General features: G+C 43.5%; 1 protein-coding gene across 2 annotated transcripts in view; it reads right to left on the reverse strand.

The window, feature by feature from the left end:
* Positions 1-17,305, reverse strand: part of nova2 (NOVA alternative splicing regulator 2) — an 82,303-nt gene that overhangs the window by 43,709 nt on the left and 21,289 nt on the right. For both annotated transcript variants that reach the window (XM_080509669.1, XM_080509668.1), the window contains one exon: positions 16,294-16,437. In XM_080509669.1, coding sequence (XP_080365795.1) covers positions 16,294-16,437 — 144 coding nt within the window. The remainder of the gene's footprint in view (positions 1-16,293; positions 16,438-17,305) is intronic.

Genomic DNA, 17,305 nt, shown 5'->3' on the forward strand with positions numbered 1-17,305 from the left:
ACTGCACATTGAAGTGTTCCTCCTCCCGCCGCCCTCTCCTTTCTCCTCTTTTTAGTTCACTCTCCCTTTTGCTCACTCGCCTTCTCCTCCTCCTCCCCCTTCCTTCTTTCCTTCTTCCTCCACCTCCTCCTCCTCCTCTTTATGTGCTGACTGAGCCCTCCAGTCTATCGCACGCACGCACGCACGCACGCACGCACACACACACACACACACACACACACACACACAGCTGGAACAAAAAAATACAAATAAAGAAACTTTGGCAGCAGTGCTTTGATAAGTTTGAAACAGTGGATTTGTTGTGATCATTCATTCAGGTAATGCGATTACATGAATCAGGGAGAAAATTATTTCTTTACTCAAAGTTTGTCCAAGAATGTAGGAATATTAGCCCCCCCCCCCTTTAAACACTATTAAGTGTGTTTTCAGCTCGCTCGTGCACATGACATGGTGTGAAGCCAAACACTGCGCTGATTGCAGATTATAGTCACATCCTGAATGGGAAATCAGAATGCTTGGAAACCCCCTCTGTGACAAACTCTGCAGATTAGCTGTGAGGAGCCTCCTCCTTGGAAATGAGTTTTCCACGTCTGAAGCAGACCCTGAAGCAGCTCGACGTCGTCATATCACTGCCCAATCTATCTAACAGCTTGGACCCGGAGAGTCCAGCTGCGAGTCCGGAGCCGAGTCCCGCCCGCCAGGCCCTCGGCGGAGCGGCGGCGAGCTACCCGTGTGCTCCGGATGAGGAGGACGGAGGCAGGAGGCAGGAGGCAGGAAAGGAGGCTTCACAATGACGCAGCAGTTTGAGCAGCTGCAGGACGCCATGATGCCATGAGTGGCAGGTGGAGTCGCTTCCACTCTCTCTCTCTCTCTCTCTCTCTCTCTCTCTCTCTCGCTCACCTCACAAGTCCACACATGCAAAGAAAGACGCTTTTAACACACTTAAAACGAGTTAAAACTACATTTAGGCTCCATGGAACTCTGCTATCTACATCCACACACGTTTGGTGGCTGCAGGCCAGGATTTGTGCAAAAAATCTAACAGACAAACGGAAAACAGACTTGTCAAAAAAGTTTGATCGTCTTCCAAAAAAAATCTAGAATAATTTACTGATTGTAGCTGTGACATGAGAGCAGCTGCTATATGTTAAAAACAACAAGAACAAAAAAAAAACCCCAAAACAAACAAGTGAAATGAACAAAGTCCTCCAGAGAAATCAAAGAAAAGCAAAGCTTTCTCCTGCAGAGACGTGCTTCGTTTGTCACACGGGGAACAAAAATAAAAGCCGCTGCACATTTTGTTCGGCTTTGTCATCAGGAATATAAATGACTGCTCGTGTTTGGTTGCGCGCTGTGCCCCGCAGATAACTGGCAGTCCATCTGTGTGTATCTAATATTAAAGGGTGAGGCTTATGGATGTGAATCCAAGTGAATCCCATTCATCACAGCGGCTCTCGGACAACGGGGGAGGCGCACCATGATTTATGAAGCGAGGGGAGCAGGAAGAAACAGAGCTTCCAAATATTCAGAATATTGTTTCTTCAGATAAAACAGCAACAAGCTAAAGTCTTTGTCATTGTAGAAATATGTAAAGTACATTTACTTTGCAGCATATTATTACTGTTTTTGTGGACTATACGGTTATTCTGTGGTTATTTCCAAATAACTGGCAGCTTTCCAGACAACCTCTTGCCTGATGAGACAGATCTGTCACAGCAGCTTTGATGAACAGAGCAGATCATTGAATGCAGTTGAGGATGATGTGGATTAATCCGTTAAAAGACGTAATTAGTGAACTTGTCTCTATCTGAGAACCTAATGAGGCTTCCGCGAGTTCTTGTGTCCAGTCGCGTGTCCTGGGACAGAGCTGAGATCAAGGTTTTCTGTCCACACGCACGCACACACACACACACACACCTACTCCTATATCTGCAGTGGTGATCAATGGTGATTATTCCAAGGGCGAGTGCATGCGTCTGTGTGGGTGGGTGTGTGTGTGCGTTAGAGGTAGTGAAAGTGTTTGAGAGGGTTTATGACAGTCATAATTCACTGACAGACTGCATTATCCCTTCACTTCTCAAGGACACACACACACACACACACACACACACACACACACACACACACACACACACACACACACACACACACACACACACACACTATTGCATTCTGTAAAATTAAATCCCTGCAGAAATACTCTAAACCAAGTTGTACTACTAACCTCAGTCTAACAATCAAACATGTCACCACCTCAAGATTTTAGAATTGTCCCCATGGGTGCTTGAACTTTGTATCCAAGAGGTCAACAAGTCGACAGAGCATGGCCCTGCAGTGGCAATAAATACACACACACACACACACACACACACGCACACACACACGCACACACACACAAAATAAGGGTCTGATTTACTAAGCCCGTGCGAAATCGCACGCTCACACAAACAGATTTCACTTTCAGTTTGACTGATTTTTACGGGTGATTTGCCAAGAATGACACTACAAGTGACATCAAACGGGAAAATAAATGATGCTTGTATTCATTGTGAAGTTATTCGACAGAGCACAAATTCAAATGTGGCACCATGAAGTTGGATGTGTTGGTCAAACCTAATGGAGCATCAGAGCACCAATCTGAATTGGCAAAAATAAATAAATAAATAAAATAAAAGCAATATGGGAGATTGGTAAAGTAAAAGTTTGAAAAAAAATAAATTACAATCAGGTGTGTAGCGCAATAGTACAACACATTCACACACATACACACACAGGTTCAGCAATGAGAAGCACTTTTACTGAGAGGCAGCATACACACTGCCGCATACTCAGTGCAGCATTGATTTGTGGGTAAGCCGGCCATATTCCTGCTGTTCTATTTACGGCTGGCCTCGCTGGGACCCTCAAACACTCCCTTATTAAAAGTCTAAGCACAAAGCCTGCAAATCGAGAGACAGTGAAAGCACTGAGGTGAAGGAAAACCTGTATCGATCACCCACTCCTTCATTTCTAATGATCAGTGGTGCCGTTTTGAATTCTGCAGCCTGCCACAGATGGAGAGAAACCTGCAGACCAGATGGAGGCAAAATGGGAGAAAATAGAGGTCCAGAGAAGAAGAATTAAAGTCAGAAATTAAGGAATGAATTGAGCAGGGTGTGTCCCGACGCTCCGTCTTCCATGTGGTGGCTGTGGTGCAGAGATCGATTAGCCATGCCTGTCTGCAGGCGGCGTGGGACTGAGTGATGAGGGAGGAGAGCCGCAGAGGTGTGGAGTCACACGGTGGAGGAGGACGAGGACGAGGAAGATCGCTGTCAGGACGGCTAACTGCACTGTATGTGACAATCCCACTGCCTGCTACGATATACTTGTCCCGACTGATCTGAGTGTTACTGGGTCACCTGCGGCGGTTTCAGGTTTCACGTCCATGAAATCCGATTGGCTACGTCAAAGTCTGTCAGACAAACAGGAAGTGAAGGTGAGCTGCTGGTACGAACAACCTGTAAGTTGAACCAGTTCATCCGGAGAGCAAGTTAGAGCCATGAGACGCGACTCTAATGATGGAGCCAGAATTCAAATCCTACAGCCCGAACTTACAGATTCATCTTTCATATCCAGCTCAGGATCCCAGAGAACCATGTCTGAAGGCAGTTTACACCCTGGACAGGTTGTTAGTCCATTGAAGGGTCGTTAAGATTCACCTCAAACACACCGCTGTGTGGAAATCAGAGGACCTGGAGAACATGCAAACTCCACACCAAAAACCAAACTGGATTGGAACTTGGTCTGTGTGTAAATGGCTAAATATTGAAAGGTTGAGGTGCGTTCTCAACTCACATAGACTACTGTACCGCTGGTCGCTCTAAAAGGAAAACAAACAATTTACATATACATATTTTTGTATTCCTCCTTTGTTTCATCTCATTTTGTTGAAAGCCACATCTGCTATCAGACTGTATCACTTTGCTCTACCTACTGATTCTTACTTGAAGTTCATTCTGGAATTTGGAGAGATTTTAGGATGAAAGGATGAATTAAAGACATTTTAAGTAAATGTTTAAATGTCATAAGGAATTGGTGTTTTTTGATATTCAATTGATCAAATAATGGGAAAACAATCAATAATAGGCAGATGAATCATTTCGATTAATCGTTGTTGCCTGGCTCTCATTCGAATTGAGAAACTAAAGGCAATGGGGCTGATCACAACAACAGTATACACTAAAGTACACGGAAGCAGCGTAATACATGTGATCATATTATAAAAGTTTCACATGTAATCTTCAGCCCTGTTGTGTTATTATTAATATCATTATCATATTTGTGTAGCTTGTGGCGTCGAGTGTGACCTTGAGGCAGTGACAGAGCTGTATGTCAGTGTGGTATGAACGCCACACAGGTTGGGGGGGGGGGGGGGGGGGGGTGGGGGGGGGGTCTGTGTTTCTGCATGAGTTCATGTTCATCCTGCCCGAGTTCAGGGTTCAGCTCCCACCGGAGCCTCCGAACATAGAAACACACTCAGAAATGCACTTTAGGGGGAAGCAACAAGCACGAGCTGCTTTTAATTTGACCTTTTCCACGACGGCGCTCCACTGCTCCCAACTGTGTGTCTTCAAGGGGGGAGAGAAGATGCCTGTGTCATTTTCTACTTGTAAAATATAGCAGAAAATCAAGCATGGTATACGGAAACTAGATACTGAGATCGTGAGCGGATAAGAAGATTTCATTTTTAAATGTAGTAGTATCACCGGTGCATCAACATCAACATCAACTGACCAATCAGCTGCTGCCGCACAAATTCCAGTCAAAACACAAGAAGCGATTATCCACACTAAATAAAACATCTCATCCTGAGGAAGGCGACAGAAGTGTTGCAGCTCCCGTCTGACTCGCTCTGTGATATGATGGTCTGTCTGTCAGCCTGCGTGGCACTGGCTGGTACGGAGGCATTACTCAGCCCGTCTGCCTGCCGCCTGACGTCACATGCCAACAAATATCAAAAGAAAGTGGTCTTTCATCACCGGCTCTCCAGCGTCAGCCTGATTTCTCCACATGTCAGCCGCGAGGGAACAAATCCCACTGGGTTCAGATAAACTGGCGAGTGGGCACACTAAAATTCCTATTACATGTGTTTTGTATCATACACGTATGTATGCATGCATTTTTCTCTCTGAAATCACTATGAGTTCTGCTATATGTAACATTGTTCAAATAAAACACGAAGGAGTGACAGCTCGGAGGCCACATGTGGTGCCAGTTCTCACCGCAACAATTGATAAATCAAGTGTATTACAGGTAATGACACAAAGTGAGTCAAATGCCCTTAGCGAGGAGTTAGAAATCAGAAGCACTGCAGACAGTCCAAATGGCAAAAGAAAAAAAAAAGTCCACCAATCAGACAGAACCAAAGCAGGAATCTAATTTAGTGGGAACCATCACGTTGTAACTGATAAACAGCAGAGACATAATGAATAAGTCGCTTAATAAGCAGAGGAAACGGCTAACAAACAGGAAATTCATCACATTTGCATGCGTGCGTGCGTGCGTGCGTGTGTGCGTGTGTGTGTGTGTGTGTGTGTGTGTGTGTGTGTTTGTGTGTGTGTGTGAGAGACATGTAATATTGCAGTTTTCCATCTCTGGGTCTGAGAGCTTAGAGCTGTATAAGAGGCTTTGGGAGCTGAAATCAGTGATGTTGATAGAGCCTGTGTGTGTGTGTGTGTGTGTGTGTGTGTGTGTGTGTGTGTGTGTGTGTGTGTGTGTGTGTGTGTCATGTGTTATGTTACTTCATGTGTCGTTTTGCGACAGATGCGAGCTGGTTGTGTGTGTGTGTGTGTGTGTGTGTGTGTGTGTGTGTGTGTGTGTGTGCATGCGTGGGATATTAAATACTGAAAACTGCAATCATGGTACGGGATTAAAGACGAAGCTCTAAAATGGTGGCAGGCTGTCACAGAGGACAGAAAGAGGAGACACAGAATAACAAAGACGCACCGAAGGAAGAAAAAACAAAAAAATCAAAACATCAGAAAAAGAAAAACAAGCAGGTGGGGATAAAATATCCTCGGTGGTACTTTAGAGGAAAACTCATGTGAATAAATTGAATCTCCTTCTCGATTGTCAGATGTGACGGCGAACCTCTTTTCCTGGAACTGCTGGAAGCGGCCATGTTCGTCTTTTGATCGTCATGTGTCAAACTGGGAAACGGGAACTTCCTAACTGGTAACTGGTTCCAGTTCGTTTCATTCAGTTTCCACATCACCCACAACAGCCTGATCATTTAGCGCATCCACACGTTTGGTCGTGGAGCGGGTATCGGGTTGCGTTCTTCTCACGTGTGACTCGCTGGAGCCGCCGTGTCGTGTCCGGGTCGCTAACGAGAAGCTAATGGGCTCCGGCCGCCTCTCTGAACGCGAGCCGAGTCAAAACATGTGGCCCCCGTCCTCCAGAGCGTCTCATTAACTATCGCATTCACTTTAGATCAGGCTCATTGAAGTGGCTTATACGCGGTAATGAAGTCACCGCTGCAGGAATGCATCCTCCTACTCGCTTGGCGGTGGAGGGGGGTAAATAGATACTGATATTATTGTGCAAACACGTCCAAGCGGCGACAAACGGAAAGAGAGAAGGATGAACTTGTCAGAAGGGTTTCAGGCTCGCTGCTTCAGATGTCAGTTTTTTGCACGGTGTGATTAGGGTTCATGTTACGGAGCGTTAAGGGGGAGTTTGTACAGACAAATGATCTCACAGCGAACATTTTCACTGGATGTTTCGCTTGATTTCTACCCGATGAGGTCAGAGCATTTGGCAGCAAATAGTAAAGTAAAATAAAGTCACTTCCAAGATCTTTTGGTTCAGCAAGGAGCGGACTTTAACAGGGCCCATGTTATACAGTTTCTCAACTATTTTTCATTGGCGTCAAGAGGTCCAACAACATTGTCTTTAAATGTATTTTACTCAAATCCAGCCTTGGTCCTGAATTTCAGTGTAAAAGTCCCTGGAGTGACTCTAATGAGAACAGGCTGTTTCTGTGTCTGTCCACACTGACTCTTCTCTGGGTTTCTGCCCAATGGGGCTTCTTGAATGACGCGTCCTTTATAATAGTTATATAATAACTATATATATATATATAGTGTAAAGTGTAAAACACCAAACCAGCCTGAATCTCAACTTCTGTAGAAACTCATTTTAAAACCATAAAACGATTATAGTTTTAAAATGAGTTTCTACAGAAGTTGAGATTTAGGCTGGTTTGGTGTTTTACACTTTGTTAGGGGTGAAAACGGTGAGTTAGATCTGGCAACCCTGAAGATGCAACTTTACGGTGCCATATGCTAGAGATTTATCACCATGACTCGTAGAAACGTTGCCGTTGAACCAGTTTGAACCAGAATGTGACCCAGAAGGAGAGAATCCTGAAGATGGAGAGTTAAAAAAAACTGTGTCTGTGTACGTTACTTAGTTTGGTCATATGTATTGTTACAGTTACTCGCAAGCTAATTTTGCGCAATATAGGACATTTAAAATATCCTAAGGGTCCTTCTTTCTTCATTAAGATATGCAGTATATGCAACTAAATATGTGCTCCTACTTTAATGTATGGAATTTGTATTATTTCTTCCACATATCAGTGCTGGTTTGCTATATTTGATCCTTGTATTTTGTTAAATGTCGTTAGGTTGTTTGATGTATATATTGTTGAATATATTTGTGCTAGTTAAGTGTATTTAATATAAATCACCTGTGACTATGTTGCTGTCATATCCACTGTTTTAAAACGGGTGTTATTTTTTTGTGTATTACATACATGAAGCAGTGCCTCTCATGAAATGCATAAGTGTTCTTAGGCCCCGTTTACATGGCAACGCACACTGGTGTCGTGTAAACAGACCCCCCCCCCAAAAGTGAAGAAAGTTTTGCAGATACACTCGGATTCATTGTTGTGTAAACGGGGCCTTAATATAGGAGCGGCTGACAATTTGAATTTCCCCTCCAGGATCAATTCTGTCTGTATATTGTACAGGAAATGTGCTATTATGGTAGATTTCTTTTTTTTAAAGAAAATTCTACTTAATGTTCATTATCACATTATAATGAGGAGAGTAATATGTGCTTTTACTTGAGTAGTTTTTAATAACAGCATCTTTTTCACCTCTTATCATTTGCATACATTATATATATATATATACATATATACATATATATATATAAAGCTACTGTGATGATTTCTGTCACACTTAACCGCCTGAAAGGTACAAAACAAATCAAATCGGCTGCATTGACGAGCGGTTTCTTGAATTTGCGGTGTGAATACGTCTTTAACTTAACTGAGGCCATTAAACAGCAGCAGGAGAGAAGGACACTGTGGAGGCATCGATACCAGCTCGTTTCCAGCTTTAAGTCTGTCTTCATGCTCTGTGTCCGACCGAAGGTCAATACCTTCGTGAGGAGGAAGAGGAGGAAGAGGAGGAGGAGGTCGATTCTAATTATAAAACAGGTGTCCCAAATGAATATTTTATGTGAAGCTTTTGGTCTCGACATAAACTTCTTGCTGGCCGGTTGCAGGGTTGCAGTGGTTTGGTGGGAAAGACCCGCCTCTGGTCTGCGCGTCTCTTTTCTCCTCATTATTTTAACTGCAGATGATCTCCTCTGCTATTAAAACGACTTCACCATTCACACCAAAACTCGTTTATTTTGAAAGAAAGCAGAGTGCCTAAATCTCACAGTAACTGCTGCTTTTACCTGACGTTTTCCCGATGACTGCTTCCTCTGCTTGAAGAAGAAAATGTAAGTGAGAATAGAACAAAATGCAGATGATCATCATTCACTTGTATGTATTTGTTTTTGCTACTGTTTGCACTGTTATTCTTGTCTCTTGCCTTTTTCTCCGTATTTACCGTTTGTAACCCAGCGGAACACATTCCTTGTATTGTACAAGCTGCACCTGCCAATAAATCTGTTTCCTATCCAGAAACAACAAGGAAGCGTCTAATCATCCTAATCAGCAGTGCACATTTATTACAAAGTCAAATTACATGTATAGCCAAACACTGTATTAACTTTCCACTTTACAGACTTCAGGAGAACAGAAATCATGGTCAAAAACAACATGCAATCTCTGCACAGGAAACTTTCCACGCCTGGACTCAAACCTGGGACTTTCTCATTTGGAAGTGGGAGTCCAAACCACTACACCACTGTCCGGGTCTATTTCTATTTCTAACCTCACTACAAAATTCAAGACTTGAGTACAGCAGCGCAGTGGGGTAGTGGCTAGTGCAGCTGCCTCACAGCAATAAAAGCCTTGGTTGGAACCCTTCATTGTGTAAATGGATGGATGTTTTAAATGACCGCAGGTGCTGAAAATCCATTTTTCATGCTATTTTCACAGGTTAAATACTGTTGTTGTTAGTCAGCATGACGAGAGGCACTGAAACCTGTTAGAAGAATCTCTTTATATAATCTGGTGAAACACATCCTGAGTCACAACTCTGTAATTAGCTCGAAAACACTGCAGGGTGTTCTCTCTCACCCCTACAAAAAAAAAAGTGTTAAACTCATTAATATCGATGAAAAGATGAGGACATGAATGAATTTATCTGAAAAGTAAATTTTGCAAATGCATGTCTCCTGTTGATTGCAGGTTTAATTTTAAATGACTGTTGTGTTGTTCTGTTTTTGTGTTTCTGCAAGAAACAGACGGCAAAAGAGAGAGAGAAAGAGAGAGAGAGAGAGAGAGAGAGAGAGAGAGAGAGAGAGAGAGAGAGAGAGAGAGAGACAGAGAGAGAGAGGAGCTATATTTGGAAGCAGCTCTGCCTCATACTGTATGGGTATGTAATAAATCTGTTGTGCCATAATAGTGAATGGTGTGATGCAAAGCTCTGTGTGTGTGTGTGTGTGTGTGTGTGTGTGTGTGTGTGTGTGTGTGTGTGTGTGTGTGTGTGTGTGTGTGTGTGTGTGTGTGTGTGTGTGTGTGTGTGTGTGTGTGTGTGTGTGTGGATGAATAGTGGCCTGTCTCGTCCTCCAGTACTGCTGCTCCTTGCTAATTGGTTGCTGGCTTAAGTGCTGCTGCTGCACTATTCTCCAGATGGGATGAGGAGGAGGAGGAGGAGGAGGAGGGAGGGGGGGGCTGATGGGTGAGATAAACCTGGATCGAAGGATGCATGAATAAAAAGGGAAGGAGGGCTTGTGAGACGGAGATGGAGGGAGTGATAGATGAGTGGAGGAATGTCGGCTGCGAGGCATGAGCGAGGTAAGACAAGGTCGAGGGGTTACAAGCAACCTTTCCGCTTTGTCTTTAGCACATAATCCATCAATAAATTAGTAGTTCACACAATCAAAAGTGTCCATCATGCCTTTTGAAATCCTAATGTTATCCTCTCAGAATGTCTCTATTTTATTAGAATTGAATAGAATATTTAATGAGATTAACTCCTGCAAGTGCTTGTTTCTTTGAAATGTTAGCTTAATAACAATTACAGATTATTTATCTATTTATTTGTTTGTTTGTTTTTTTATTTATTTAATTATTTATGTATGTATGTATTTATTTACATGCCATGTAAACAATGCATACATGCTTTTTATTGTGCCTAAGTTGTTACAATTTTATATTAGTTTTCTATTCTATTTGACATTTTATTGCATTTCATTCTTTACTATGTATGTTCGTATGTATGTATGTATCGAAAACAAAATTTCAAACCAGGAAATGTAAAAAAAAAAATGTAATGATAGGACAATAAACATCCTTGAATTTTTTGAAGAACCCATTGCTTTTGTATTAAAAACTGTATTTAAAATTGGGATAACAGTATTGTAAGTGAGAATTTGACGTGTTCACAGACTGACTTGAGATCACAATTTGATCCCATATAATGAATATTTACTGAAGTGTTGACAGGTTGTGATGTGCAGAGATCCAGTGTGAGACGTCGCCCAGTGCTTCATGTGAGCTGCGACTGCTGCAAAGTCAGTGTCCAAGAAGCTCTGCAGGAGCTTCAGGTGCGTCACTTCAGAACAAATTAATGATCCGTCTGTGGAGAGAAATCCTCCTTTGTTTATGCTGGGGAAAAAAAAACTGTTCTGCCTTCTGCTGCTGTTGGTTCATGTCTCATCCGAGCGCCGTGTGACTTCTTTTAATGAGACTGGCGAAATTCTCAATGACACTTGAACTGAGGCTCATTTAAAGTGTTTTACAAATAAAGTTTGTTAGCTTGCTCATCATTATATTACAGATTTTCAGGCGTGCGTATGTTGGAGGAGGCAGAGGAGGAAGAAGAAGAGGAAGAGGAGGAGGAGGGGGCAGAAGAAGGAGAAGAGGAGGAGGAGGAGGAAGAAGAAGAAGAGGAAGAGGAGGAGGGTTAATGTCTCTACAGAGAGTGAGGAGAGGAATGAGATGCTTCGGCCAAGACGCAGCAGTAACTCTCAACTCTGTTCATTAAACTGGCTCCGTTATTCCAAACACACACACACACACACACACACACACACACACACACACACACACACACACACACACACACACACACACACACACACACACACACACACACAGAGCTCCTTGCAGCAGGTGGGCCTTTTGATTTGTCACCCAGGAAGAACCGGGCCTCATTTGCATACAGATGCCCCCTTCAGAGCAGAGGAAGAGTGTGTGTGCATGCAGACATGCATACATTTGTGCATGCACACACACGAGCACACACACACACACACACACACACACAAACACATGCACACAGCGCCTTCTGTTCTTCCCTCCAGACTTGAGGCCCCGACAACCCTCTCTTTCTCCTCTTTTCCCTTTCACTTGTCTCCCTTCCTCCCTCGATCTCATCTGTTCTTCTTGGCTGTGCACCAAGAGATTAGAGGCCGTGCAGATACATATATGTGGGTGTGTGTGTGTGTGTGTGTGTGTGTGTGTGTGTGTGTGTGTGTGTGTGTGTGTGTGTGTGTGTGTGTGTGTGTGTGTGTGTGTGTGTGTGATTCTTGGGGGGAGAATTTCTTGCATATCCTGTGTGTCAGTTCAAACGTCTCCTTTAGATTTATCTGCATGCGTTTGCATTTTTTCCTTCCGTCGCAGAGGCTAAGTTCATGTAGTGTCTGCATCCCTGTATGTGTGTGTGTGTGTGTGTGTGTGTGTGTGTGTGTGTGTGTGTGTGTGTGTGTGTGTGTGTGTGTGTGTGTGTGTGTGTGTGTGCGTGCACATTGGCGCCTCTTGCACCTTGCATCTGTTCAGCTGGCAGAGCTTTAAGAAGTCTCGTGTGCCGATGTCAAACAACGGCGGTTTGTTTGCAGACCTCCACACTGAATTCACACACACACACACACACCACACACACACACACACACACACACACACACACACACACACACACACACACACACACACACACACACACACACACACGCACACACACACACGCACACACAAGCACAGGAAAAACATGCAGACTCTCAACTGGAAGGTTGTAGGTGTTATTCCCTATCTGTCTACATGTTGACATATCCTTGAGCAAGGCACTGAACCCCAAACTGCTCCCAGTGGAGGGACCGAGCGCCTTGTAGCACCGCATTATGTAATAATGGTGCAATATGTAATAATGTAATACATTTTGAATTCACTTTTTTATTTTTAAGAAAATGTAATAATCTTGTGCTTTATATAATAAAGTTGGCCTTTTACCTGTAGACATTATCTTTAATCTTTTAATAATGAGAGAAAAAATGTCGATTCAGTTGGATTAGAATTATATGTCACTCTTTGCTTTTGCTCATGTCCTGCCAGTACTACAATGATAGAATGCAGAGCTGTAAATTAGGTTTAACTTTTTAGATCAGCTGACATTTAGGCTGGTAGATTTTTAAAGTTAAAGCCAATCAGTATTTCCACCAGTCATTTTTATTTTCCTATAAGAAATGAAACCAGATTGTAAGTGCCACTGAGTACATTTAATCATTTTACCTGCATTTTGTAATAACTGTTGCAGTATAAGTTATGATACAATGTGGCTAAGTTTAATAAATAAAATACATTTTTAGAATTTTATAAATTTTCTTACAAAATACAGCAGGTTATTACAAAATGCAGCAACATCATATACTGAGTTGAAAATGTATTACATTAATACATACGGCACCATTATGACATGCAGTGCTGCACACCTTGCACGGCAGCCGCCTCCATTGTGGCGTGAATGTGCTCAACAATGGAAAGTCCTTTGGGGACTGCTAAAGCAGTACAAATGCGCCGCATTAGTTAAATCCATTTACCAGACTGGAATTGAACCAATGTCATTTGCTGTGAGACAACAGTGCAAACCACTACACCACATTTTAGCCTTTTCCAAGAAAAAAAGGCTTTATTGGAAAAGTGGTATTGCGTTTAGTAAACCAGAAAAAAAACATACGGTGACCTTAAGTTGACATTTTTTGACACAAAAAAAAAAAAAATCTTAATTATTAATTTCCATCTGAACTTTAGCAAAATCGATAACAGGAAAAGTTGCGTCTGCATGGGTTTTGTCACGCGGACATTTTTTTCCCCCCAGTGTGTTCTTTGAGGAGCGACTCAGTGTGTGCAGCCGCCAGACAAACAAAAGGAATTCCACTTTAAAGCCCTGAACAATATCTAAACGCCGCTCGCTGTGTGGCCAATTAGTCTGGAGCGAAGCGCCCTGCTGCGATTGGCTCGGGGGCATCGATTACATCCGAGGCTCAACAGGCGCTACGGCGGCGACGCCGGGAAGTTTAACTGGTGGCGGGAGTAACGTTCGGTAGCACGGCTGACGCTCGGTGTCAGGATCCCCGCAGCCTGGCGGAGTCCCTCCAGCAGGAGGACCGTGCATCATCGCAGCAGATCTGCTCGCATAAATATGCTGGACAATTCCGCTACCTGCAGCCGGGGACTGGCAGCCAAACTACGAGCACATGAAGACACTTAAATCTGTCGCCGCGGCGATCTTTTCCACGTGGTTTGAGGTTATTGACAAAGTGGAAGCAGGAAAAAGAGTCAAACCACCGGGAAAGAAATACCATGTTGTATTTCACAGGATGTCAATCATCCGTTTATCACACATACGAAATCCAGAATGTAACTGTCAGTGTGTTTCAGCACCGTGAGCTCTGGGTGCCTTCAGCATTAACGTGATGTATGGGTTTTCAAAGCACTGGGTTTAACTTAAAGAGGGATTGTGGTCCCGGTGATGTATTAGGAAACACAATGATTTTGCCAGAGTCAGCCTCACATTTCATCTGCAGTTCCTCTATTTCTGTAGCTCAGACAAGACGTCACCAGAAATAAAGCAAAGCATCAATCTGAATCCATCGTATTGCTTTTGCACAGCAAGTTCCCCCCCAAAAAACGTAGCACACACTGTGTTGTTGGTAAGATGTTAAACGGTTGTGATGCCGCCTTGTTCAGCAACACAAAGGTGCACAATACAATATGATAAAAAAATTATAAATGAAAGTTGGAAAACAGCTGCTGAGCTGCTGTGTCTCACTGAGCTGGTTGTTAGCATTAGCATTAGCCAAAGATGCAGCTCTGTTACTAGCACAGACCTGTCTACACTCACATCATGAAAGCATTAAGAGTTTGAACAAATACAATTTCAATTTCACCTCTGATCCTGTAATCCTTATCGCTGGTGAACGGTGTGTGTGTGTGTGTGTGTGTGTGTGTGTGTGTGTGTGTGTGTGCTGGATGTAAAGTAAGCCCAGTCAGGGGGCCCCATTGCACGGTCAACCAAGGGCTCAAAAGATCAGGCAACACGCACGAACATCTTCATAAATCCACCAGTCTATTCCGGAGCGTTAACGTGAAACTCTAATTATCAGTATTATCGGTGTGTAAAATCCTGCCGCTTGTCAGCGGCTGTGATTTATCTAAAAAAGTTATTGAGACTCAGCCGAGCGATGGACAGGTTTTTACTCGCCGTGTGTGTGTGTGCGTGTGTGTGTGTGTCTGTGTGTGCGTGTGTGTGTGTGTGTGTGTGTGTGTGTGTGTGTGTGTGTGTGTGTGTGTGTGTGTGTGTGTGTGTGTGTGTGTGTGTGTGTGTGTGTGTGTGTGTGTGTGTGTGTGTGTGTGTGTGTGTGTGTGTTTTAATGTTATGAAAAATTGATGGATGACAAGGGAGATAATGAAAGACTTCCCTAATGGCCCAAAACACTTTGAACTGATCCATCAAATTATCCCCAAACATCATCCCTCACTTGCTCTGAGAGGACGGGAGAAAAAAGAAGGAGCACGTGTTCTTGACCTCTCCGTCCAAACAAAGCCTGCATGCACACACGCACACGCACCCACATCCACAAACACCACTTCATGCCGTCTGCTTAAACGCTCCGCTCAAACCCGTTTACTTGCTGCGAGTCACAATTTTTGTTAGAGCGACTGTAACTCATTTTGACTCCTGAACCCTTCGTAAAAAAAAAAATGAATTCGTCGTTCGGGTTCAGGATTTCTGCGGCGTGATCCGCCGCCACGCACAGCTGCATAAAAGCAGACACAAATTGCACAACATGTGCAGGACTTTAAGGAAATGTGAGCTGCACAGCAAGAAAAGCACAATATCTGTTTGTCGACAATATAAGTCGACAACAGTTGACAACATCGGTTGACAACGATTTCCAAATGTCCAAAAGAACAACCGGATTCTGAAAGCTTTTGCGTGGAATTTGATTCAACTGAAATATTTATTATTAATTTATTTTTAACAATGGGTCGTAGGAGACGTCATGTTTGATCACTGTTGCTTTTTTCCCAGTATAGGATGTATAATAAACAGCATTTTGTGGGTTTAATGTTACAAAGGATTTAAAATGCCAAAAGAGGAACAACTTAAAAGTATTTACATGAGAAGTTCTATAAAGGGTTAAACTGAACATCTTTCTACTTGGTTACTAAACATCAGCCTCCAATTCCTGCATCCACTTTGCTATTTCTGTTATTCAGAGGTATGTCACATAAATGCTCTCCTTTGCACGTTGAAGGGTGCACATTGCAATTTATGATATATTTAAGACTTGAGTGGACATTGCAGCAGTTTCATGTTTATGCAGTGAGAAGAATGTTTACGCTGCAGCTTATTCAATGTACACACGCGCAGCGTAAAGCTCATGTGAATGGACTCAAATCTGACGTATGCCTCAAGTGTGAAAGTTAAAAAAGGAGGTTTTCCTTCAATTTCCCAACACAAACATCCATAACTGCATTCATCATCATCATCATCATCATCATCATCATCATCATCATCATCATCATCAGCAGCAGCAGCAGCAGCAGAGTTAACGGGGTCTTACCCGGGTAGAAGTCTTTGGATTTGGACAGTTTGATGGTGGCGCCGGTCTCTTTCTGCAGCTGCACGATGGTCTGACCTCCTTTTCCGATGATTGAACCGGCCGCATAGCTGGGAATCAAAACCTTCAGGAAGTACTCGCCTTCCTCTGCAGCGGGGAGAAAGAAAAGTGAAAAGGGAAGTCAGAGCCACTGCGTGTCGTGTTGTTTTCACCACAAAGCTGGGGGAAAAAGAAAAAAAAAAGGAGGGATAAACAAACGTCGACAGCGAGACTGAATGTTTGGGCCGTTCTTTGTTGGACCTTTGCCCTCATGCGTGCCGTTTGCTTTATTGAGTCGTCCCGGTTTCAGAGCCGGGTTCATCGTCCTGATTGAGCGGCTGTAAACTGTGAAGTGGAGTGAAAGTGTTTGTCAGTAATCACAGTCTGACAGAACAGATGCTCGCCGGTGCCGCATCGCTACGCCAAAGTGGGGCGATTTATCCATCTCCCTCCACCTCTTCGTCGCCGCCCCTCCTCCTCCTCCTCCTCCTCCTCCTCCTCCTCCCCACTCCACACCTTCCCAAAGCCCCATAAATCCACACAATCACATCAAACCACCACTGTTATCCATGACAACTAATTATCTCCATAATCTGATGATTCCCCGCCAACCTTATGTCTCCCTTCTTCGTCTTCTTCTTCTTCTTCTATCTTTTTTTTTTTTTTTTTCTCGGCACGTCCGTTCGCCTGTAAACACTCCCTCCAGATTGGTCTGATCTAATTTCAGCGTCGGGCCCGAGGAATCTGCTCCTCGTCATCCATCTTGGCACGTGGCGGAGGAGCGAGCCGAGGAATACGCTGCGAGTCGCTTTTCCGATTAGAGCTGATCAGATTCAAACGGCGAGACACACACACGCTCATTAACATGTGCAGGCAATGTAAACAAAGACGATTCAGGCGTTTCAACATTTCTGCATTGGCCTGCATTGAGGGGTATTAGTGGAAACTGTGGATACGGGAGGAAGATGTGCCTTCT

The sequence above is a fragment of the Blennius ocellaris genome (genome assembly GCF_963422515.1).
Source record: "Blennius ocellaris genome assembly, chromosome: 2".
Lineage (NCBI taxonomy): Eukaryota > Metazoa > Chordata > Actinopteri > Blenniiformes > Blenniidae > Blennius > Blennius ocellaris.